The following is a 25,554-nucleotide window of genomic DNA, read 5'->3' as shown; positions in this document are numbered from 1 at the left end:
ATGAGATCCGCAATATGAGATGGGGAGGGACGGGGAAATTGGGAGGGGGAGGGGGAGTTGGTAGGCGGAGAGGGGAGGCGGGAGGGGGGAGGGGAGGGGGTGGGTAAGGGGTAGAGGAGGTTGGGGGTTGGGGGTTGGGGGTTGGGTGCTTGTCGGTAAAATGAAATCATTCTCAAAAAAGTAATTGTCAAACTGTGTATCATCAAAATGAGAGAAGTGTTGATTTGATTAGTTATGGAACCGTTTTAGATAGCTAATTGTTTAGATTGAGATGCCCAAGGACATGTTTTCTCCGCCTGCTGGATGGACCTTTGATGGGGACTGGTATATCAGCAGAGACAAGAGGTTTGTTATTTTGCTACTTTTTACGTTTTAAGTACTGGTCATGATGTGAGGGCCAGCTCTATTAAGTAAACTAATATTTTCTGTTTATTCATGTGCAGTTGGGACTCTGCTTTGTCAATTTTAGCTCTACGAAAGATTTGACGTTTGTCAGAGTGGTCATGACCATAAATTAAATATTTGACTTAAATCAGCAAAAAAATTGTGTAGTATTGAAAAACATATAATTTTTTGCTTTTGTTAGTCTTCCATTCTTTAATTATAAGGCATATTAAATCTCATTGTAAACTAAACGCCCTCATCTTCTCAGCGGGCTATTCTTGCGCTCTTTTTTTTACGATCCAAAATATTTTGATTGTACTGGTGTGCTATTTTTTAAGATCTTTTCACACTTTTATTGAATTTTTGGATTTATTCTGTTTCGCCCCCCAGTGTTTTTAATCACCCCCAGATACAAATTATATGTTGTTATATAGCACGTTACTATATAAGAAAATAGCACGTGCGCCTGAGGGTCATAAAATATTTATGCTCACTAAGCTGGGGGGGGGGGGGGGCAAACAGAATAGATCCGAATTTTTCACGTCAGTGGCAAGTTAAATCAGAGTGACGATTTTAATCACCGTGGAGTAGTAAACGAACAAAAAATTGAGTTATTTTTGAAGCGTAATTTATTATTCAAATATCTCTAAATTGGAGTGGGAAGTTGGTATTTGAACATTTTTTTTGAAAAAGTTTGTTTTCGCGTGCGAGTATTTGACTGCTGTTTCCATTCTCTTGAGTGCTGCTAATATAATACATGTGTGTTGTAGTGGTACCTCTTTGAAAAACTTGTTGACGGGCATCTAATGCTACTTTATTTATGTTTACACTCTTTGATATAGAATATTATTAAAAATTTAATGTTTCGCATACTTTATTGTTATTTTTTGTTGTCTTATCACGTAGCATTACTGATAATAGTTTCATTGGTTGCCAAGGAGTTAAAAATAAACCTAGTTAAATTTTTGATTTTATGCCTTGTGGTTTTATGACTTCGATATTATTTGTTATCATAATCTATATATTAATTCTAACTCGAATGCTATGTAACCATGTTTAAGCTAATCTTCACATGTTTTACCGTCTCTGAAACATGCAGCCTAGCGTTTTGCATGCATTTTGAGCGCTGCGAGGTGGTTTCGAACCGGGGTTTGTTGAGTTCGATCAGGGTATAAAAACGTTCGCAAACCACTAGGCTAAATCCCTTGCTCTTCAGCATCTATTGATTCAACGTCGACAGAGAACCACTGAACACCATGCGCCACATCGTTTTGCATGCATGCTTGCTATTGCCGGAATAGTCTTTGACGGAAAGGCTACCTATGCCGTAAAGGTCAATGACTGATTAGCCGTGGATGCAAAAATTGGTCATTGACCGAAAAGCCGCCAATGTCCGAAGAGCTGCCTGTGCCAAAAAAGTCAACGACCGAAAAACTTCGGATGCAAAAAAAGGTCAAAGACTTAAAAGCTACCTATGCCTTAAAGGTCAATGAATGATTAGCCGTGGATGCAAAAATAGGTCATCGACCAAAAAGCTGCCCAAGTCCGGAAACCTGCCTGTGCAAAATAGGTCAATGACTGAAAACCTGCTTATAAAAATTTATTCCATCGCCGAAAAAATTTGTCACACGAAAACAGTCCAAGAATGAAATGAAGTCCGAAATGAAATGGAACATAAAAAATTTTCCATTTGAATGATGAAAAATGATAAAGAATTTTAAATTACCTTGATAGAATTGCAACACGGTCAAGATTTTGTGTAGCGTTTTTAAATTCTCGACAAAGATTGTTGCGATTTCTTTTTGCTTTCTTTTGTCGTGTTCTGTATCTTTTCTCTTTCGTTTTTCTTTTTCTGTATTTCTTTTATCTTTTGCTCTTTTTTCTCCCCCTCTTTTTTCGTTTTCCTTTTTTTCTTTTCTTTGCTCCTTTTCTGTCTTTTCTCTCTTTTGTCTTTTTCTTTTCTTTTTTTTCTCTGTTTCTCTCTCTTTGTTTTCTGTTCTTTTTATCTGTCTTTCGTTTCTCATTCGTTTTCTCTTTGTTCCTCTTCCGCTTGTCTTCAGTTTCTTGTATCTTTTTTTTCCTTTCTGCTCTTCTCTTTTGCTTTTCAGTCGTTCGTTTCTCTGTTGCTTTTTTTCTGTCTTTTTTCTCTCTCTTGCTTTTCTCTTTTTTTTTGTTTTTCTTTTCTGTCTCTTTCTCTCTTGTTTTTCTTTATTTTTCTCTTCAATTTTTTTGTTGTTTTCGTTTGTCTGTCTATTCTCTTCTTTCTTTCTCTTTCGATTTTTTCTGGCTTTTCATTCTCTTTTCTGTGTTTCCTGTCTGTCTTGTGTCTGTCTGTTCAATCTCTTTTGTTTTTTTCTCTTCCGTCTTTCCATGCTTTCTTTTCTCTCTTTCGTTTCTCGCTCTTTTCTCCCTTCTGTTTCTTTTTCTCTTTCTATTCGCTTTTTTTCTGTTTTCTTCTGTCTGTCCTCCTCTTTCTTTTATATCTACTGTTCATCTCGTTCTTGTTTTTCTCTCTCTTTTGTATTTCCTGTCTGTCTTTTTTTTCATTTGTCTTTTTCTCTTTGGTTTCTCGGTCTTTTCTCTCTTTTTCAGTCTTCTGTCTCTTTCTTTGGTCTGTTTCTTCTCTGTTTTTCATTTTCTCAATCTTTTTTTCTTTGTTCCTCTATCACTTCTCTTTAGTTGCTCCCATCTTTTTTCCCTTCTGTTTTTTTTGCTTTTATCTTTCTTTTCTTTTGAGCTTTTTCTGTTGCTTTTTCCTGTCTTACTTCTCTTGCTTTTCTCTTTCGTTTTTTTTCTTTCTGTGCTTCTTCTTTCGCTCTGTCTTTTCTCCCCCTCTCATTTGCTTTTCTTTTTTTCTTTTCTGTAATCCCTTTCTGTCTTTTCCTTTTTGTTTTTTTTTCTATTTCTCTTTTCTCTCTTTTTTCTTTTCTGTTTTATCTGTCTCTCTTTTTCTGATTCTTTTTTCTCTTTATTCCTCTTCCGCTTCTCTTTAGTTTCTCGTATCTTTTTTTCTTTTGTTTTTCATCTCTGTTAATTTTCTCCTTTTTTCAGTCTTACCTTTCTCTTTTCTTTCTCTCCTACTTTTCTCTTTCTTTTCTGTCTTTTTCTCCCTTCTGTTTCTTTTTTATTTTTCTATTAGTTTTTTGTTTTTGTCTGTCTATCTACTCTCTTCTTTCGATTATCTCTTGCTTTTCTCTCTTGCTTATCTTTCTCTTTTCTGTTTTTCCTCTCTGTTTTTTGTCTTTCTTTTCCCTTTCTTTTGTTTTTTTTTTCTCTTCCGTCTTTCTTTTCTTGCCTTCTTTTCTGATTTTCGTTTCTGTTTTTCTTTTCCCCCGTGTTTCTTCATTTTTTCTTTCTATGCTCTTTTTTCTTATTCTCTTCTGTCTGTCTGTTCTCTTCTTTCTTTTCTCTTTGGTTTGTATTTATTTTTTCTTCCTCCTCTTTTTTATGTTCTTATTTTGTGCTTTTCTTTTCTCTTGCGTTTTTTATTTTCTCTCTTTTCTTTCTTTTTTTTCTGTCTTTTCATTTGTCTTTGTCTTTTCTTTCTTTCGTTTCTCTGTCTTTTCTCTCTTGTTCAGTCTTTTTTCCTTTTCTTTTAACTGTTTTTTTCTCATTCTTTTTTCACTTTGTTCCTATTCCGCTTCTCTTTAGTTTCTCGTATCTTTTTTTTGTTTTGGTTTTTTTCTCTTTTGCTTTTCTCCTTCTTTTTTGTCGTTCCTTTCTGTTTTTTTTCTTTCTTTTGTGTCTTGTTTTTCTCTTTCTTTTCTGTCTTTTCCTCCCTTCTGTTTCTTTTTTATCTTTCTATTTGCTTTTTGTTTTCGTCTTTCTATCTACTCTCTTCTTTCGATTATCTCTTGCTTTTCTCTCTTGCTTTTCTTTCTCTTTTCTGTTTTTCCTGTCTGTTTTTTGTCTTTTCCCTTTTGTTTTTTTCTCTTCCGTCTTTCTTTTCTCGCCTTCTTTTCTGATTTTCGTTTCTGTCTTTCTTTTCTCCTGTGTTTTTTCATTTTCTCTTTCTATGTTCTTTTTTTCTTCTGTCTGTCTGTTCTCTTCTTTCTTTTCTCTCTTTTGTTCATCTCCTGCTTTTTTCTCTTGCATTTCTCACACTTTTTTGTATTTGCTGTCTGTCTTTTCTGTCTTTGGTTTGTCTTTATTTTTTCTTATTCTTCTTTTTTCTGTTCTTATTTTCTGCCTTTCTTTTCTCTTGCGTTTTTTGTTTTCTCTCCCTTTTCTTTCTTTTTCTTTTCTGTCTTTTCATTTGTCTTTGTTTTTTTCTTTCTTTCGTTTCTCTGTCTTTTCTCTCTTGTTCATTCTTGTTTCTCTCTTCCTTTTGTCTGTTTCTTTTTCTCATTCTTTTTTCCCTTTGTTCCTCCTCTGCTTCTCTTTAGTTTCTCGTACCTTTTTTAATTTTGGTTCTTTTCTCTTTTGCTTTTCTCCTTCTTTTCTGTCATTCCTTTCTTTTTTTTCTTTCTTTCTTTTCTGTCTTGTTTTTATCTTTCTTTTCTGTCTTTTTCTCCCTTCTGTTTCTTTCTTTTCTCTTTCTATTCGTTTTTTTCGCTTTTCGTCCGTCTGTCTATTCTCTTCTTTCTTTTCTTTGTTTCGATTATCTTCTGCTTTTGTCTTTTTTTCTGTGTTTCTTCTGCCTTTTCTTTCTTTTCTCTTTCTTTCTCTATCTTTTTCTTTTGTCACTTTTCTCTGTATCGTTTATTTTTCTTTTTCTTTTCTGTCTTTTCTTTGTGCTTTTCACTTGCTTTTCTCTTTCTTCTTTCTCTATTCTCTTATTTTTTTTCTATCTTTCTTTTCTGTCTTGTTTTTATCTTTCTTTTCTGTCTTTTTCTCCCTTCTGTTTCTTTCTTTTCTCTTTCTATTCGTTTTTTTCGCTTTTCGTCCGTCTGTCTATTCTCTTCTTTCTTTTCTTTGTTTCGATTATCTTCTGCTTTTGTCTTTTTTTCTGTGTTTCTTCTGCCTTTTCTTTCTTTTCTCTTTCTTTCTCTATCTTTTTCTTTTGTCTTTTCTTTGTGCTTTTCACTTGCTTTTCTCTTTCTTCTTTCTCTATTCTCTTATTTTCTGATTTTTTTTCTCGCTTTCTTTATTCTCGTTTTCTTTATTTCTTTTCGCTTCGCGACCTATCTATGTTTTCTTTCCTTTTCTCTCCCATTTTCTTCGCTTCCTTTTATTTCGCTTTCGACTTCTCTTTTTATCTTCGTTTGTCTTTTTATCTTCTTTGCTCTTTCCCTACTGTCTTTCTTTTCTCTTTTTTCTCTCTTGGTTTTCTCTCTCTGGTCTTTCGTTTCTGTATACCTTTGCTCTTCTCTCTTTATTTTGTGTTCCTTCGGCTTTTGTTTTTCTGCCTTTCTTCTTTTGCTGCCTTTCTTCTCTTTTGTTTGTTTATTTTCTCATTTTTTCACCTTCTTTTCTCTGTTTTTCTGTTCTTTTCGTTTTTACCTCTCTCCCATACTTCTCTTTCGTTACTCTTTTCGTTTTTTCTTTAGTTTTTTTTCTCTTTCCTTTGTTTGTTCTTTACATCTTGCTTTTCTCCGTGTCAGCCCTTCTTCTTCGTTTTCTTAGCTTTCTTTTCTCTCTTGCGTTTCACTTTCTTTTCTGTCCTTTGCTTCAGTCCTCCTTTTTTATCTTTTTTCTATTGTTTCCTTCTTTTCTCTATCTCCTTTTCTGCTTTTCTTTTTCTTTTCTTTCTTTCCTTTCTCTTCTGCTTTTCTCTTTTCTTCTCATTTCTGAATTGATTTTCGCTTTCGTTTCTCCGTGTTGTATTTTCGTTTTCATTTGTCTGCCTTTTCTTTTCTGTCTTATTTTTTTCCTTTTCTGTCTTGTTTTTTCTCCTTCCTTTCGCTTTCTTTTCTCTTTTCTTTTCTTCTTTTTATCTCTTGCCTTTCTCTTTCCTTTCTGTCATTCTTCTCTCACTTGCTTTTCTCTTACTTTGCTTTTCTCTTTGTGTCTTTTGTTTCTGTCTTCTCTTTTTTAGCTCTCTCTTTTCTGCTTTTTTCTCTTCCTTACTTTTCTCTCTCGTTTCTTTTTTTTTCTATTAATTTTTCTGCCTTTCTTTTTTTTGTTTCTTTTTCTCATTTTTTCATTAGCTTCTTTTTTTTATCTCTTCTGTCCTCTCTTTCATTTTTTCTTTAGATTTTTTTCTTTTCTCTTTTCATTCTGTTTTTCCTTTCTGTTAAGTTTCTTTGTTTTTTGCCTTTCTTTTATCCCTCGGTTTTCTGTCTTGCTTTTCTCTTTTCTTTCTGTCGTTTCCGTCTCTCTTGTCTCTCTCTTTCTTTCCTCTTTTTTCCTGTTCTTTTCTGCTTTTCTTCTGTTGTTTCTTTTCTCTTTTTCTTTTTTTCTTCTGCCTTCTTTTTTCTTTCTATCTTCTTTCTTTCGTTTCTTTCGCTTTTTTCTGTATCGTTTCTTTTCTATTTTTTTCCTGATTCTTTTCTCTCCTTTTTTCTCTTTCTTCTCTTCTTTTCTTTGCTTTTCTCTTCTTTGCTTTTCGCTGTGTCTTTTCTCTCTTTTGTTTTTCTATTTCCCCTCTTTTTTCTTTTCATTTTCTGCATTTCTTTATTTCTGTCTTCTCTCCTTTTCTCATGCTTTTCTCTATTTTCTCTTTTGTTTTTCTCTTTTTTCCTTTTCTTTCATTTCTGACTTTCGTTTCTAGATTGCTTTTCTCATTTTCTTTACTCTCTTTCTTTTCTCTTTGTCTTTTCTGTCTTGGTTTTTTTTCGTTGGTTTTTCTCATCCCACTTTCATTGGTCTTTTCTGTGTTTCATTTCTTTGTCTTTTCTCTTCTGTTCTGTTTTTTGTCTATTTTCTCTCCTTTTCTCTTTTTGTTTATCTCTTTCCTGTTTATTTTTCGTTTTCTTTCTTTCCTGTATTTTGTCTTTCGTTCTTCTCCCTTTTTTCTTTTGTATGTTTAAGCTCCGTTTCATCGCATGTTATAAACGCTCCTTACACAGGCAGCCCAACGTAGAACATGAGTTACACCATGTATAATATCGTTATCTGTACAAGTCTTAGCGCTCCTTAAATATGCAAAATGGTACAGCAGAATACGTGGTTGAATAAAAAATTGTTGGCACATAGTGTAATATACTCAAACCAAACACATCGGTGACGAAACGTAATACCTATTGCTTTTGAACGAGGGGCATAGATTCCAGCCCCATGGGGTGCAAAAAAAACCAATTTTATAACCTTCTATCTTTTCTTTTAGATGATTTTCTGGTGATGCTTTTGCGGGCCTGCTAGTGTTTTTTGAATTTTTGAATTTTGAGAACATTTGTTTTAATTTTTGTCGTCTTATGATTTTTTCTCATTAGGGAAAGGTACATTAGGTTGATAAAAGGAATTATTTTAATCGATTTAATTGATCCCGTTTAAACGCTGACAGTTTAATGGTTTCATGGCATTGACTTTCATTGTTTTCGAAATATTTAATCGAAATTTTGACATAAAAAGCTTTTGTTGCTCAATTTGTTCTCGGATCTCTTATTCTCATTTTTGACACGTCTCATTAGTTGCTAAAGATGTTTAAATAATTGAATTTTTCAATTCAATTTTCAGCTGTTTTTTATCTGTGACCAATAGGCTGTTTGTTTTCAAAATGTTTTAATGAGTGGTTTTAATCTGTTAGCAATTGTTATCCTTATTGCCGTTTTGTCATTTAATCTCCTTAACAACAGAATTCTTCGGCTCCCAACATGTAATAGATAAATCCAGTTAATCGCTTGAGGTTATAGAAATCGCTTCAAATATTTTGTCAGCTGCGTTTAGAAAAAGTTGATTTTTTTTGGAACAATTGTTTTTTTTCTTGGTCTTATCGCTTAGTCTCAAAAATGACAACAAGTTCCCATTGCTCTTCGAGTGCGGCGTAGTGTTAATCAAGCTGTTGGCTCCAGCTTTCAGCTGACGTTTTCATTCACTGCTATATCATTCGTTTTTGAAAGGTTAAGGTGAATTTATGAATCTTGCCACAAATCTTGCAGTTAGCAACCAAGTAATTTACTTCATAGAATTTTATATCATCTACAAACGTTCATTGTTTCCTGAATTTGTTAACCAGTTTTATGGTTTTTAGATTAAATTTAGGTTTTATTTAGACATCATCACATTGACAGAAATAAAAATCGCTTTCTGCGGTAAGTTTTATTTGATTAAAAACACTATTGAGTGATAAGGAACACAACTCATTGATGGAAAAATGAACGTCATACTCACAAAACCGTTGCAAAATGGAGAACGTTACCTTGAAATTTGCTGAATATCCTGTTGTAAGGTTTTTCTTTCAACGGGTCATGCGATTTACAACCAATTTTAGATTTACTGTTAAATTACTGGATGTATCTGCAAACTGATTTTAGAGAATCAAAAAAGTTGTCAGTTGGTCAAAACGTTTTATAGTTCTATATATCCTGTCTTCGCTTTGTTGCAGCTGTGAGGTTGATGCTGACGAGGGCCTGGACTACTTTGTTGAAGACGCGTTCGAGTCACAGGGCAGGTACCCTGGATTGGCCTGGCAAGATCAGCCAGAAAAGATAAAGTGGGTTACTATGGTAAGTGCGCTTACCATCATAAATTATACACCAGAGTGATAAACAGCGCAACTGAGGTACTTAGTGGTTTCTTATCATCTTTTCAAAATTTGTTGGAGTTAGGAAGTTCGTGCGAACCTGGCGTTTTTTGTCGTAACGATAGCTTTCGCGAAGGAATAGACAAGTGATAACATTGCAATCCTCTAGAAAAAGTGGATCGTGGAAAATTAAATTCCTTTAAAGATTTTTTAGTTCTATCCTCGAACAAAATTGCTGAAAAATCATAGATATTTTCTAATCTAACGTAGCAAACTCTCACGATTGTGTTAGTTTAACCGTCATTTTTGAACCATCTTTATGATGCATATATATATATATATATATATATATATATATATATATATTATATATATATATATATATATATATATATATATATATATGTATATATATATATATATATATATATATATATATGCACAATTTTGTTACGGCTCCCACGCCCTTTTTTACCGTAATTCCAGATAATGAAGGAGCATTTTTTTCAAACAAATTTTTTTGAACTCATTTTTAATTTTAAGGAGGCATTCAAGTTTTTTATTTTAGATGATGACTCTATTATTAATTTCAAGTTCAACGCCAACTGAATACCATTTTATTGCATCACCGCTTGAAGTCCAAATAAGAATCGATATACATCATTCGTAAGCCAAAAGTGGGCACTAGAAAACACTTAAGCAACGAAAAAATATCTTAATTTCATCTTAAGTTCTTCCTTGACGCTGTTTTGACCTATCTTAGGTTATTAGTTTAATATTCAACCAAATTTTAAACTAGCAGGCCCCCAAAAGCATCACAAGTATATGAGAGGGAGAGCAAGAAATGGAGAAGGAAATATAAGGTGACGGATTAGAGAAAAAAACGGAGATATATGTAACCAACAAAAGCAGAGAAATGAAGAAGGGAAAACAAAATCCCCAATTTTTTTTATCCCAGTACACTTTCCATCCTTTGCCTCCCGTACTCGGGTTCGAATCCATGCCCCTCGTTTCTTTGCCCCAAATCTAATCCCTTATGCTACCGGAACCTGTTCATGTTTATCGGTTCTGGCGACATATGCAAAATTTCATTCAATGGCTTTATGTCTCGCTTGTTTCTGCTAAGCTGTATGCTTAATGAGCAACAAAAACATTTGCAGATCAGGCACTTAAGCATGATCGTGTAGGCAGTATGTTTAAGGATCGTTAAAATATGTGACGATAGGAGCGCTGTTAACCATTGCGCTGAAGTGCGACTCACATTCAGTATATTAGATGATAGAGAGAAAGAAATGTAGAAAAATAAAAAATGAAGGAATAAAGAAAGAAGATAACAACGAAAGAGCAAATAAGAGCTAAGAAATGAAGGGAAGAAAGAGACAACCAACTCCGCGAAATTTGTATTCCAGTACATTATGCATCTTTTTCCCTTCATACTCGGGCTCTAACCCATGCCCCTCACTTCACAGCCAAAGGTCTATTCCCCTGCGCTACCGACGCCTATTGTTGATTTCTATCGGTAGTGGCTATATTCGCTAAATTTTGTTCAGTGTCTTTTTTGTCTCTTGTTTATGCTAAGCTGTATGCTTAATGAGCAAATAACATTTGCAAATCGGGCGCTTAAGCATGGTTGAGTAGTCTGCACGTTTAAACATGTTAACATGAAAAAACTGCTAAACAAAAAGTTCAAGTGCGATTAACATTTAATGTATTAGATGGGAGGGAAAGATATGGAAAGAAGGAACAGTTGAGGGAATGAAGAAATAACGAAAAGAAGATATAAGTCACAAACAAAAGCAAAGAAATGGAGAAGAGAAGAAAAAGACAACCAACTCCCCATTTTTTTTATCCCAGTACATGATGCATTCTTTTCCTACCCTACTCGGGCTCGAACCCATGCCCCTCGCTTCACAGCCACAAATCTAATCCCCTGCGCTACCGAAGCCTGTTGTTGTTGTCTATCGGTAGTGACTGGATACACAAAAATTTGATCAATGGCTTTTTTGTCTCACTATTTTGCTGAGCTGTATGGTTAAAGACCAAAATACTTTTGCAGATCAGGCTCTTAAGCATGGTTGTTTAGTCTGCATATCTAAGGATAGTTAAAACATGTGAAGATGGGAACGTTGTTAAACATTGCGTTCAAGTGCGACTTACATTTAATATATTAGATGGTAAGTAAGCTTCACAGCTTTTATGGTAAGAATCGACAGAAAAATTTTTTTATTGCGTTTCCGCTTTCTTAATCAAATACATCTTTTCGTACATGAAACATTAAGAGTTGAATAAATTTAATAATGGCAAAGGTATGAACAAATTAATTCCAAAACTAACCAAATGTGATTGACATAAATTAAATAGCACAGTGATAGCTGATTGAGGAGTTCACAAGAATAAACAAATACCAATAGGTTAGTGTGAACTAAATAACAAATTTACTGTGTCTAAATTGAGACTAAAATATACGATTCTTTGACAACTCAGAAACTAAGAAAGATATTGAAGTCATTGTGAACTGATGGACAAAAGTAAAATATACCTTGTGGTTTAATAAGAGGGTTCTATCTCAAAAGGGTAATGTAGGGCTACCCATAAGTTCTATTAAGTTCTATAAAAAATTATAAAACATGTAGAAATTTTTCAAGTATAAATAGTTCCCATACTAATGATTTATTTTTCAGCAAACTTGGCAGTGGTTAGCACTATTCAAAACTATAGAATATGAAAAGAACAAATTCGGAAATGTAGTTCTTGAGATAAAGATATCCAATTTTTCGATTCTAGCCCTATTTTAATCCTAGCAAAATACTTTCAAATGTGGTCAAAAACTAAAGAAATTAGTTTAACCAATGGTCGTAAATAAGATCTTCTTGCGGGTTTTATAGTTGCCGTTCTAGCTTTTTATCATCTCTTTCATGAAGCTTCTGAATTCTGGCTAAAGGTAGCTGAAGTAGCTCTCTTTCTCATCAACCATTCAAGCTAATTCCCCAACGTTGATGTCCGCACCTGATTCAATTCTCCAATTTGCTCTGCGTTGAATGTGATGGTGGATACTTGCTCATCCAACGCCTCCAAAGGCTTTTCAATTGCACGCTGATTTGTCGGAACATTTTTCGCTATGTAGCTTTGTCATCGCTAAATAGAGAAATGGGTCATGATATGAAATGGTTCGATGTGGTCGTATACAAGTATTCAATCTTGCTACTAACTGCTGCTAGAGGTCGAAATTGCGCATTTTTTGTGGAGAGATTTTCTTCTTTCAAATATACTTTGCCCAAAATATTGAAAATCGCTTTTGCTTGCTTTCACTAATGACTCCCATGCGCCACCAAAAGTTGGTGCTGCAGGGGTATTGAATGATCATTGTACTCTTATTGCGCTAAATTGCGCTGCATTTTAGAATGGTTAACTTCTTTGAAGGCCGCTTTCCTTTCTTTCGCTGCGCCTACAAAATTGGTTTCGTTGTTCGAAATTATGTTTTCGGTTTCCCTCTACTCGCTATGGAAGATTTTGTGTCCAGTGACTAAAAAAAATCTTTATATGCACTGCTCGGACATCAGGACACGTTAATAGACATATACATCTCTTCACTGTTCTTCGGAAAAATTTAACCGAAGACCGTCCAAAATAGCCTACTCTTTGTAAGGGGCGTTACATTATCGTCTATTCTCACTATTGGTATATCTGACATCATCGGCATTGATTTTTTGCTTTGCTTCAAAATACAGTGTAGAACTTGGTATTTAACCGATCTCATAGCGTTTCTTTGACCAAATATCCGAAGCTTTTTTTGACCTTCAGCTCTAATTTACTCCAGTCCTTGTTGATGTTAAGCTTATGCTGAAACTCCAGATATAATTTAATTGCTGGATGTGAACGTGGTAAGATAACATTGTTTTTCTCCAAAACTGAGGTTTGCATTTCTGAGTTTGCTTTTTGCTCTTAATAGATTTTTGCTCGGAAACGAATTCAGTTTTCTATTGCTTTTGAAAGAGTCTTCTTTTCCCTGTGACGTTTTTTTGTGTAATTTTCTCCCCTTACTAATTCCCATATGCAATTCTCCGCCTGGTCAAGCAAATCAGGATTTTTCTTGGTTCCCAATTTTCAGATTCAATATTCTTGCAATTACTTTTCTCAGTCTTCTGATGTTACTGAATCGTTTACAGTCATAGTCATGTAGAGCTAATGTTTTGTTCAAATTACTGGTATAACTTCAATTCTATCGTGCACTACTTGCTCCTGCTTCCATTCTGTTTTTTTTTTAATTCGCTGCTCAATCAATCGGGTCCATTTATCCACACACTTTACATCGCTTCCTTTATGAAGAGACCTTTTGTTCCCAGATCAGCTGGGTTGTCATCTCCAGCTAAATGTCGCCGCTGATCAACTGTTGCACCATATAGAATTTCTTTTACCCGGTTAGCAAGAAAAGTAGGCTGCTTTTGTCACTACTACGCAGCCATTGTAAAACAGTGAATGCATCGCTCGACAAAAAACTGACGCAAACGAATATCTGTTCTTTTAGAATTTAGATCTTTAATTCTGTTTGCTGTAATTGTTGCCATTAATTCTAATTTTGGTATAGTGTGATGCTTCATTGGAGCTAGCTTTGCTTTTTCAACAATGAACTTTTTTAGATTATGGCCTTTTGGTTTAATGATAACAACGTAACTTACTGCACAAAAGGCATCAATTGACGTGTTTCCAACGACGTGTAGCTCAATTCTGTCCCAAGATTCCAGATTGTACAATGATGGTACGGATAATTGTTCTGAGTTACTCCATTTTTGCACCCACTGCGCACTCGAGAAACTAGGTGTTTATATTTTCGGCTATCGGCGCCTCCTTTTTTTCACCTTGTGTCCGCCAGATTCGTTTTCTCGAAATACAAAATGGTGACATGAATCCCAGAAAACTGAACACTTGCGAAACTGTTGAAAAAACTTTTCTTCGCGTCCAGTTCGTTTTCTGGAGGAACTCTTGGTTTTTCCGAACAGTTAACGGATCATCACCTGCTATTAATTCAAGTGCTAAGGTTTAAGGGGTTGTCTTCGCTTTCTTTTGTTTTAATTTCATTGTTTTCAATTAGTTCTTCAAAATTGGAATACCATTTTGTGAAGTTTAAGCCCTTTTTGCTAGCAATGATATCAGTTCATTGATTACTTCAGGTGCTTGTTCTGTTGTGTGAATCGGGAGAAACATATCTTCCACACAAAAGTTATCCATTACTACTAGCGATTCAATAGGATGTTCCGATCTAAACATTTTTGCACACTGCTACAGGGCATAGTTTTCATGTTGATGAATTCGCTCGGTACGGCATTGTTGTACCGTTCTTCATCTGTCCAAAGAAACCTGAGGCAGCGTATTTTTAGTCAGGTGTTTGAAGTTGCAAAAATTTTTCTTCATTATCTGCTGTTAGTACATCTCAATTTTCTTGAAGTCTGATCAAGATTCCAAAAAGATTCTGAAAATGATCGGGACGTTTCATCAAAACGTCATTCAGGCAGTATCCTCAAAAGTTATTACAGCCTTGCAAACTCTTCTGACTTTCTCTGGTCTTTTGGGTTTTCAAACTGGCTAATGAGGCAGATACCAAATATCTTGACGTTCAAGTTCGCGTTTCTGATGCAAGGAGATGTAATCTTTTGATGAAACTTTATTCATTGAATCATTGTACTTCAATTTTAATGTCTCGTTTTTACGTAGTCTTCGTTTGAGCGATCGTAGTTGTGCGAGGGCTGGAGAAAAATTACACTCAAGTGTTTGCTCTTTTCCAGTAAAAAGACATAGGGGGTAAGCGTCTTGGCCAAAAATCACGTTTACGTCTTAAGTCAATTTTCTGCATTTTTTGTGCAATAAATGAGGATAACGTTAACTTAGCTCGATTACATTGTAAACCGAGGTTCCAACTAGATGCTCTTTATAACTTCTGGCATTTTTTATACCGTGTCGCTGATTTTTATCGGCCGGACGAATTTTCACCTACACTTTCAAACAATCGATTGAATTCGTTCTGTGAAGCATAGTCACTGACATCAAAAAATGTTTCTCCTTCAAAACCTAGAGACTGTATCAAATCTTCATCTATAAAGATTTGAGAGGAGGCTGTGTCACAAATAGCTTTGGTTTCGACAAAAATTCAGTTTTCCGAGTAGATGCGCAACGGTGAAATTTGGAGGCTTTTGACTGAGAAAGGTGTCTTATTCGCCAGGTTGGTTTCCGTTGTTTGATCTGGCGACTGGATGAGCTCGAGTGTCACAGTTTGTCTCTTGTGTAACATGCGATTGTGATTTTTTTCATAGCGGTCTGTTCCATATTTGAGCTTCGATTTGCAATCTCCGGCACAATGCTTTCCCGTCAAGCATTTGAAGAAGAAGTTAGCGTGTTTCACCGCTTCTGACCGTTCTGTGATATGGAGGTTTTTGAATTTATCGCATTTCAAGAACGAAGAAACACCTTTATCGAGAGGGCACCTCTGAAATTTTATCTCTCTATCATTAGTAAAGTGGAGTTTTTTGGTTGATCTTAACTTGATCTGACGGTGTTTTGTTTTGTTTTGCTTTGTACGAACTCTCTGAAATAGATATTTTCTTTTAGTCCTAATTTGTTCTTCAATCAAGGGTTCGTATTGTAGCCATTTGTTTAATTCAACCAGATTGAGCTGCTTGAAGCTCTGCGACGCAGTTTCAATGTGCAAACCATCTGCGTTTTATGTCTTCCGGAAGCTTATTTACTATCGTGTCTAGATTACTTGTGGAAAACAGATAGTCGAAGCGCTGTAACCTAATTGTTGCACAACGTTTACAAAGTTTCCGACTGTGTCAACGAAAATAACAAAACTCGCACTAACGTACTACCGTAATTGTAAATGATTTTTAATTCTAATCGAACGCAATCCTATTATCAGGTGCGGTTGACATAATTTGCGCTCAAGGGTTTTCCAAGCCGTGTCGTACATAACGACCGAATAACCCATCGCAACCAGCGCTTTTGATTGCAAAGTATTAGTACTCTCACACTTACCATGTTGACCTTGGTTTGAGCTCACAGTTTCCGGAAGACCAGTGACCCCATCGGCTGTTACTGTATTTTCGCTGAGATGAGGCAGCAACCTCTTTAGCATTTTCTTGATTTTCACCCTGTGTTTTAATACGTTTTCCGTTTTCGACCAAGTAGTCATCATCATCGCTGCCGCTTATGTTTCCCAAGAAGTCCCACTATCTGGTACAACTAGCTTTTTCCGAATATTCAGGACGAAGTTTGTCTTATTCGTCGATGTCAATTGCGAGTTTCAACATTTCAAGTGTCATATGCTCCTCAAGTTTTCTCATTTTCTCGCCAGTCTCTCGAGCTCGTCTTTCCTGATCGGTTTTCAATTTCTGCAGCTGATTTTCAGGCTTCAGTTGCACTTGGCATTTACTTTTAGCTCGCGGTTCTTCTTTGAGATTCAAACCTTCCGTTGAAACATCGGGAAGGACATCTCTCAATTTCAGCTGATCGGTTTGTGTCTGTTGTATTGGTGATCTGAGTTGGCGGGACCGAATGTTTTGGCCTATTTTTGGTTATTAGTATATTTAATAACTAAGGTTCAAGTCCGCCCTGTCCGCGGTATCGATTTCTCTCTCCAATTACACAAAACAAAAGAAATTGTATTATGAGATGGTTAGTTTCTTGACTAATTGTGCAAAACAAATTTTTAAAGGCATAACATTAAGATAAACAAAAGCGTGCGTAATAATTAAATGGATACAGGCTCGCTAAATAGCAGCGAAGGCCAAACCAGATCAAATTTTTAAACGGTACATAAATTTCAGAGCTTTTATATTAAATATCAACCAAAAATTCGTTTAAGTTAAATGCATTTTCGTTTTCTTAATCAAATACAACCTTTCGTACATGAAACATAATTAGTTGACTAAATTTAATAATGGCCAATAAATGAAGAAAATGTTTGAAAAAATAACCCAATGCAATTAAAACAGATCATATAGCGATGTGGTAGTTGAATGGCGGGTGCACAATAAATAAACAAGTATAATTGAATTAAAATGAACTAAATATCAAAGTTTCACATTCTCATCTAAGTCTAAATTGGGGCTAAAAAATACGGTTTTTTGACACTAACTCAACAACTGTGAAAGATATCAAAATCAAACTTTGTGAATCCATAGACTTGTGTAAGATATCCATTGCGATAAAAAAAGGTTTTATCTCAAAAGGGTGAAGTAGGGCTACCTTTTAAATTTTTTAAGAAATCCTAACACATGGGGAAAGTGTCAATGATTCAAATTTCGGTATTCTTGGCAGTATTTAGCACTAGTCTACAATTTAGCATATGGAAAACTTGAGCTGAATCGGCCATGTAGTTTTTGAAATAGTGAGATTTCAATTTCAAACGCAACAGACTCAATTATCAATCAGCTGTTTGTGTTCATATTAACACGGACAACTGATTGATTGCTTGATAATAATTGAGCCAATGAAGAATTTAAAATGAAAAAACAGTTCTCTATAGCTTTTTTTTGGCAATATGTCTAGAGCAAACCAGCAGATTTAACGTAGAACAAAAGTTTTGTTTCAGCTGTCTGTTTACATTTCTAATTATTTTTTTATTGCATGTAGGAGGCTGTTTACAAGATGCAATTTTAACTTCAATCAGTAAAGATTCAGAATAATTAAGTGACCCCAAGCAATTATTTAAAAAACAATAACAAATTTTTTGACAATTATAACCATTAACCATTTAACAATTATTAAAATTTTAACCAATTGTGTTTAACAGGGTATTCTGAAACTTTCCAGGGTGTTATGATTGAAATTACCAATATATTAATTATTATTTGTTGGAAGAAAGATGGCCGGGTAAGAGTTTCAATTTTATGGACTTCTGTTCGTTTTAAAGCTTTCTGGTGATATAACTGAGTCGAGTGAACTTTGAATTTAATAAATGTATTCTATTGATGGGAGTTTTAAATGATTATTGGAATATAATAATTGCAAAACTATTTTAGCACCCGAACGTGAATGATTTTTACTGTGACTAATGAGCTGATATTTGATAATAACCAATAAACATAATTCTGTGTGGTTGTTTAGCAAAGTCAAGAAACCACTCCCCGAGATGACATCATGCCTCCTCCGGGGTGGGCCTGGGAGTCAGACGAGGATGGATGGGCAATCGACACTGACAGGTGTGAACAAACTAAACTTTCACTTCCTGTAGTTTGACTTTTTATTTCTTTATTTCAAAGTAACGAAAGCCGGGAAACCCAGGTTGAGGTGCTAGACCGAAAGTCGATATGTCCAGACCGAAATGAACGCACCAGGTGGCGTCTTGCGTTTAAAATTACACGGTCTGGAAAAAAATGAACGCACGATATAGTCTGGACATATGCAATTTTGAACGCACGATAGTCTGGACGTATGCAAATTTGAGCGCACGATAGTGTGATCATAGAAAACTTTGAACGCACGATAGTCTGGTCATATGCAACTTTGAGCGCACGATAGTCGTCTGATCATAGGTAACTTTGAACGCACGATAGTCTGGACATGTGCCGTTTTGAACGCAAGAAAGTCTGGACATAAGGTCTTTTGAACGCACGATAGTCTGGACATGAACACACTAATTATTAATTTCGGAGAGCACGAATTTCTTTTCCTTTGGAACGCACGAAAGTCTGGACATAAGCAATTTTGAATAAACGAAAGTCTAGACATAAGGTCTTTTGAACGCACGAAAGTCTGGACATGAACACACTAATTATCAATTTTGGAGAGCACGAATTTCTTTTCCTTTGGAACGCACGAAAGTCTGGACATAGGCAATTTTGAATGCACGAAAGTCTGGACATAAGGTCTTTTGAACGCACGATAGTCTGGACATGAACACACTAATTAATAATTTTGGAGCGCACGAATTTCTTTTCCTTTGGAACGCACGAAAGTCTGGACATAGGCAATTTTGAATGCACGAAAGTCTGGACATAAGGTCTTTTGAACGCACGAAAGTCTGGACATGAACACACTAATTATCAATTTTGGAGAGCACGAATTTCTGTTCCTTTGGAACGCACGAAAGTCTGGACATAGGCAATTTTGAATGCACGAAATTCTGGACATAAGGTCTTTTGAACGCACGATAGTCTGGACATGAACACACTAATTATCAATTTTGGAGAGCACGAATTTCTTTTCCTTTGGAACGCACGAAAGTCTGGACATAGGCTCTTTCCGTCTGGGAGGGTCTGGACATAGACACTTTCCGTCTGGGAGGGTCTGGACATATCGACTTTCGGTCTGGCACCTCAACCTGGGAATGGTTTAACATGGGAGGAATAGCAGCATAAGAAATTGTTAAATCAATAGTACAGCAAATATATTGCTGTATTGTTTGCAGAAGTTTTAGTTCATATCTGTATTTCAGAGCTGTTGATGAAGAAGGCTTTGAGTACTGTGTGGATATAGACTTGGGAGGGTGGCAGGCTAGCGAGAAGCCATTCCATGTTTGGAGAAGAAGAAGGTGGGTCAGACCAAGAGTCAAGCTGCCAGAGGGAGAGAGCGATGGGCTCAGAGCTGCACCGGGAGCTGACGGGGTGTGTAATGCTGTTTTGTTGCAACTCTTTGAACTATTAAATCTCTTTGATGAAATCCCTTTGAGATGATCAATTAAATCAGTCTTCTGAGTACTATACAACATCTGCACAAAATTTCAAGGTGACACGGCAATTTACCCAATTCCACCCAATGCCATCTTACCCAATGCCATTAAACACAGTGACACTATACCCAATGTCATTTCATTCAATAATCTGATTAAAAATTAGCAATTGCTATTACAAGAATGTTTTAATATACATAAGTGGACAATATAGTCCCTTTTTCGGTTGTGATAGTTTCATATGAAATCCCAGAGGCCATTTTATTATTCTAAATTTTAGTTCTGGTAATTTCAACACTAGGGTAAAAATTGGCATTGGTTGAAATGTCAGGTTGGGTATAGTGGCATTAAGCATGTTGGCATTAGGTATAATGGCAATTGGATAAATTGTCCCGACACCGAACTTCAAAATTCATTTTCAAAAGAGTGGCTCATAAAAATGAATATCTAATTGAAGTTAAAAAAATACCAACATGTTGAAGCTCCTGTATCATTATTTGAAGCTCAATGTTTGGTTTTGATCTCCAAAGCAAATATCGTCCAAATAGTGTTCACTTAAATGAATTTGTGAATTTTTGCTTTAGCCAGAGGACGAAGGTTGGGAGTACGGAAAAACTTATAGTTCCAAATTCCACAAGGTGGAACAGAAGATGGATCTGAAGAGGAGGAGGAGGTGGCAGAGGAAACTGAAGAGGGTCAACCCAAAGGCACCCCCACTATTCTTTTTCGAGTTCAAGGTCATTATACCAACTTCTTTAGTAAATTCTGCACATACTCTGGTTGATCACCATAAATTTTTCTTGACAACCTTTCGCAAGCCATAAATGGATACTATGGTATTTTGGCAACCAAAATGTATACATGACGATGAAAAACAACCCTGTGCGAAACGCGTGTCACAAAATGTTATTATGCGAGTTCTTAGATGGAATAGAAGATAGACCTAAATAGAACATTTGGCAGCCATGGAGTGATCACGTAAAAAAAATTTGCGATGCTTGTGTGGAACCGTTTTTGGTTGCTGGATATGATTGCCAAGACAGGTTACCATGGGTAAACAAAGGTCGACGAAAGTCTCATGAATCTCTCATCAATGATACAGAAATTGTACACAAATCAGGGTATCACATCTGATTGATAGTCTGATGAAATCAAATTTTAGCAGTGAATTCAAAAGTTAAATGTTTCTATTCTATTTCAGAAAAAGGACGAAATGGTCAAAGTAGCTCCGAGAACCTTTGCTGCTTTCCCTCGTAAGTGCACATTTCAATTATCTTAGTTGTTCCGTTTTGCTTTGGTACGCCCGTGTTCAGGTTTTGTGCGTTAAAGTTTCGCGACTTTTTTGCATACATGTCCAGACTCGTGCGTTCTTCCATTTTTCTAGAATATGCGTTTTGAACGCACGATGCATCCTCGTGCGTTCGTCTCTTTGTGAGACGTTAGCCTGGTACTGGATTTTCATGAACGATGGAAAACCAGATAAATTGATTATATTCTGTAATTTTCTTTGTTGGGTTCACCGCTTTTAACAATGCAATTTTTTCTATTACACGGAAAAATCTTGTAAGCCGATGTGGTTTCAGAATCGCACAAGTATCAGATGCGTGCGTACATGTACCAGGCACGTGACCTTCTCTCAACGGACGATGACGGCTACTCGGATCCCTTCTGCCGAGTGGCAGTGGGCAACCGTAGCCAGAAGACAACAGTCCAGAAAATGACTGTGAATCCTACTTGGAACCAGACGCTGATATTCAAGAACCTCGAGTTCTATGACTCGCCGGATTACCTTGCGGAACACCCGCCTCCCGTTGTGGTGGAATTGTTTGATTGGGATAGCATTGTGAGCTCATGTCATGTTCTGCCAAGATTTTTGCGATGCTTTTAGTGTCATTTTTTCTTTCGAGTGAAATGGATACTTGATCCGACAGAATACTTGCATTGCTTTTGATTCAGGATAAATCGGGATAATGAACTGTGGTATATAATTAATTATTGAGACCGCAGTTTATTATCCTGAATTAATTTTCTTCGCAAAACTTTGATCGTCAATTACTGTCATTTCGACAATTTTTGATAAATACAGATCAAATGCGAGCCCAAAAAGTCAAAATGATTAACAATTTACGCACCGACATTGCCAGGGAACTTTTCCAATATTTGACGCATCGCAATGCGCAACGTCAAATTGTTGTTTTTCGTTCAGGGTAGCGACGACTTTCTTGGCCGAGTAACAGTGTTCCCGACAGTAAAAACTGTACCCACCCAGGGCAAGAAGGCGGAGTTAGACTGGCACCCCATCAAATGCTTCAACGAGTCAGCTGGAGAGATCCTCTGTGCCTTTGAGCTCCTTCTGGCGGACCCTGGAATTGATCTGCCATTTGAGCCCACCAGGAGTGAACAGGATAAAAAGAACTACATTGTGCCTCAGGGAATTGCACCAGTCCAGCAACGAACTGCTATAGAGGTATATTTACTTTTCTAAAGCGCATTAATATGAAGAAAATATGAAAATAGTAAAGGAAAATATGAAAAAAACTATTTGGGCAACATTTCTCTCATGATTACAAAAATGATGCTCCAGAAATCTCTGATTTTTCAAAAAGCCATTTTTATGCAATAATGGAGTCAAAGGACTGTTTTCATGTACATATAAAGTATGAATGGGTCTGGCCACACTAATATATGCTCTGGACCACTTTGATTATGGATGGTTGTTTTTACCATACTCGGTGTGTTTTAATGATCCGGAAATTCGATTATCCGTCTTTTCGGTTTTTCTGCTGGTGTCAGAAAGTCCACACTATCTCGACAAACTTTTTTAATCCTTTTTCAATTCTGTTCTCTGCAGGTGTTGTGCTGGGGAGTGAGGAATCTGCAGCTGTTCCAGCTGATGACTGTCGACAAGCCGGAGATGGAGTTTGAGATAGGAAACTTCCGCAAGAAGTCAACTGGCGTCATCAACATCAAGTCCTGTCCCAACTTCAAAAACCCTGTCTTGTTCTACGAAATGGTTCGTTTGTTTTTCACTTTATTGCCCGCTGCGTTTGCCGTTTCTCGACAGCACTGGGGTATTGATAAATATTTTACATTGGTGTACTTTTTAGTTCTGATTCTATCTAAAGCTAAACGTAACGATTTACACACCTGGAAGAACGTCTTGTCAAACTTTCCAACCAATGAAATTAGAAAAAGCAGAATGCAGCAGTTACTCAGTATTATAAATTAATAACTTTATCTATGTCAATTTTAAAACTTCAAAATTTATCAATGGGTCAAATGATGAGGCGAATCGAGTGCTTCAAATGGACATCAACGAGCAATGTGCTGACTTGAATATGGTTTAGAGTGTTAATTATTGTCATAAAATATCTTTTTCCCTTTTTGTAACATAGAAAGTATGAATTGTTTTGCTTTTTATTAAAGTAAGTTAATAAAATAGCCCCAGAATCTACTGCTATAATAAACGCCTATATGTTTTAGATGTTGCCTTTGGAGGAGAAGTACACTCCCCCGATGAACATAAAAGTGAGAGACAAGCGACAGTTCGGGAGAACCCCAATTGTGGGCAACCACAGGATCAAGTCCCTGGGCTCATACAGGATCAAGCCACTCATGGTCACCAGACCATCACAAGACGGTGAGTAGTGCAAAGTTATCAATTCACTCAAAACAAAAGGCCGAGAGTCGACATTCAAATGTAAGATGCTGCCTTCGAATTGAAGCTTTTGACATAAAGAACATGACTAATGATGAGGTAATCTATATATTAATTCTAACTCGAATGCTATACCACCATGTTTAAGCGCCTATCTTCACATGTTTTAGCGTCCCTTAAACATGCAGCCTAGCGTAATGCATGCATCCTATACCACCATGTTTAAGCGCCAATCTTCACATGTTTTAACTGTCCTTAAACATGCAGCGTGTTCTGTGACTTGATTTGATGTGTGTGCGTGCGTGTGTCCGTGAGCGTGCATTCGTATGTGTGTGCGCGTGTGTGTGTGCGTGTGCGCACGTAGGCATTCAAATGACCGTTTTGCTCTTTTCGGTTTTTGGACGCTCATTTCGTTTTCGAACGTTTGATTAGTTTTTGAACGTTTGCTTGCTTTTCAAACGTTCGATTTGTTTTCGAACGTTCTTTTAACTTGACCGCTTACGTCTATGTGACTGTGTTTGTGTGTGTGTGTGTTTGTGACCTTCAACTGATAAAATTTAACTGACGTTAACCATGGCTTGTGCGTTTGTGTGTGAACCTGTTTGCGCGCGCGCGTGTGTGTGTGTATGTATGTGTGTTTGTGTGCACGCGTGTGAGACATCGAACTGTTGACATTTAACTGAGGTTAACCTAATTATTTTTAATCACCAATGGATGCTTACCAAATCGTTGGCCATCTGGGATATGCAAAAAGGAATGATAATATGTAAAACGAACAATCAGTTTTGCATTAAAGCAACTCAATGTAACGGTTAACCTCAGTTAAATGTCAACAGTTCAATGTCTCACACGCGTGCACGCAAACACACATACATACACACACGCGCGCGCGCAAACAGGTTCACACACAAACGCACAAGCCATGGTTAACGTCAGTTAAATTTTATCAGTTGAAGGTCACAAACACACACACACAAACACAGTCACATAGACGTAAGCGGTCAAGTTAAAAGAACGTTCGAAAACAAATCGAACGTTTGAAAAGCAAGCAAACGTTCGAAAACTAATCAAACGTTCGAAAACGAAATGAACGTCCAAAAACCGAAAAGAGCAAAATGTTCATTTGTATGCCTACGTGCGCACACACGCACACACACACGCACACACACACACATACGAATGCACGCTCACGGACACACGCACGCACACACAACAAACCAAGGGCGGGCAGGTCTGAACTGGTCTAAAGGTTTGTGAGGTTTTGCTCAGATTTTTTTCATTTTCTCAGACTCTTATCCTGCAATTCAGTTATCCTCCTGACTTTTCTTCGCTAAAACTTTTCTTCGCTAAAACTTTTCTTCGCTTTTCTTGGCTCAAACGTTCTTCGCTTTTCTTCGTTAAAGATAACTTTCAGAAATGACTGCTTTACCAATAAAAGGACTGCAGCAAAGCTTTAAAGCTGAGATCAAAAAATTTGAGCAATAAATTATGGTTGCTGTTGAGCGGTTGCAGACGGCATTAAATTATTCTGTCTATAAAACGAAAAGCCAAGAGTCTGACAGAAAGCAACCTAAAAAGTTGAGCAGGGCCTTACGAAAGTGCCCCGAATTAGATAGATTGAGAGCAACTATAAAAAATTCCTTCTTTTGCTCACTTTCCCCACCTTCTTTTTCTTTTCTCACTTTCATTTCTCACTTTCTTTTCTCACTTTCTCTTCTCACTTTCTTTTCTCACTTTATCTTCTCACTTTCTCTGCTCACTTTTTTTTCTCACGTTCTTTTCTCACTTTCTTTTCTCACTTTCTTTTCTCACGTTCTTTTCTCGCTTTCTTTTCTCTTTTTCTTTTCTCTTTTTCTCTTCTCACTTTCTTTTCTCACTTCCTTTTCTCACTTTCTTTTCTCGCTTTCTTTTCTCCTGTTCTTTTCTCACTTTCTTCTCTCACTTTCTTTTCTCACTTTCTTTTCTCACTTTCTGTTCTCACTTTCTTTTCTCACTTTCTTTCTCACTTTCTTTTCTCACTTTCTTTTCTTACTTTCTTTTCTCACTTTCTTTTCTCACTCTCTTTTCTCACTCTCTTTTCTCACTTTCTTTTCTCACTTTTTTTTCTCTTTTTCTTTTCTCATTTTCTTTTTTTCTCACTTTTTTTCTCACTTTTTTTTCTCACTTTTTTTCCTCACTTACTTTTCTCACTTTTTTTTCTCACTTTCTTTTCTCACTTTCTTTTCTCACTTTCTTTTTTCACTTTTCGCACTTTTCTCACTTACTGTTCTCACTTTCTTTTCTCAC

The 25,554-nt window shown here is 36.2% G+C and overlaps 1 protein-coding gene across 1 annotated transcript in view; it reads left to right on the top strand.

The window, feature by feature from the left end:
- LOC142339479 (myoferlin-like) overlaps window positions 1-25,554 on the top strand; it is a 120,327-nt gene that overhangs the window by 34,750 nt on the left and 60,023 nt on the right. The window contains exons 20-29 of the mRNA XM_075389523.1: window positions 266-345; window positions 8,810-8,930; window positions 18,047-18,141; window positions 19,377-19,545; window positions 20,195-20,347; window positions 20,812-20,863; window positions 21,194-21,453; window positions 21,817-22,077; window positions 22,462-22,623; window positions 23,094-23,250. Coding sequence (XP_075245638.1) covers window positions 266-345; window positions 8,810-8,930; window positions 18,047-18,141; window positions 19,377-19,545; window positions 20,195-20,347; window positions 20,812-20,863; window positions 21,194-21,453; window positions 21,817-22,077; window positions 22,462-22,623; window positions 23,094-23,250 — 1,510 coding nt within the window. The remainder of the gene's footprint in view (window positions 1-265; window positions 346-8,809; window positions 8,931-18,046; window positions 18,142-19,376; window positions 19,546-20,194; window positions 20,348-20,811; window positions 20,864-21,193; window positions 21,454-21,816; window positions 22,078-22,461; window positions 22,624-23,093; window positions 23,251-25,554) is intronic.

This window comes from Convolutriloba macropyga, chromosome 5 (genome assembly GCF_964194025.1).
Source record: "Convolutriloba macropyga chromosome 5, txConMacr16.3, whole genome shotgun sequence".
In the NCBI taxonomy this organism is placed as follows: domain Eukaryota; kingdom Metazoa; phylum Xenacoelomorpha; order Acoela; family Convolutidae; genus Convolutriloba; species Convolutriloba macropyga.
Note: the sequence above shows the minus strand (reverse complement) of the source record. Positions and strands in the feature narration are given on the sequence as shown.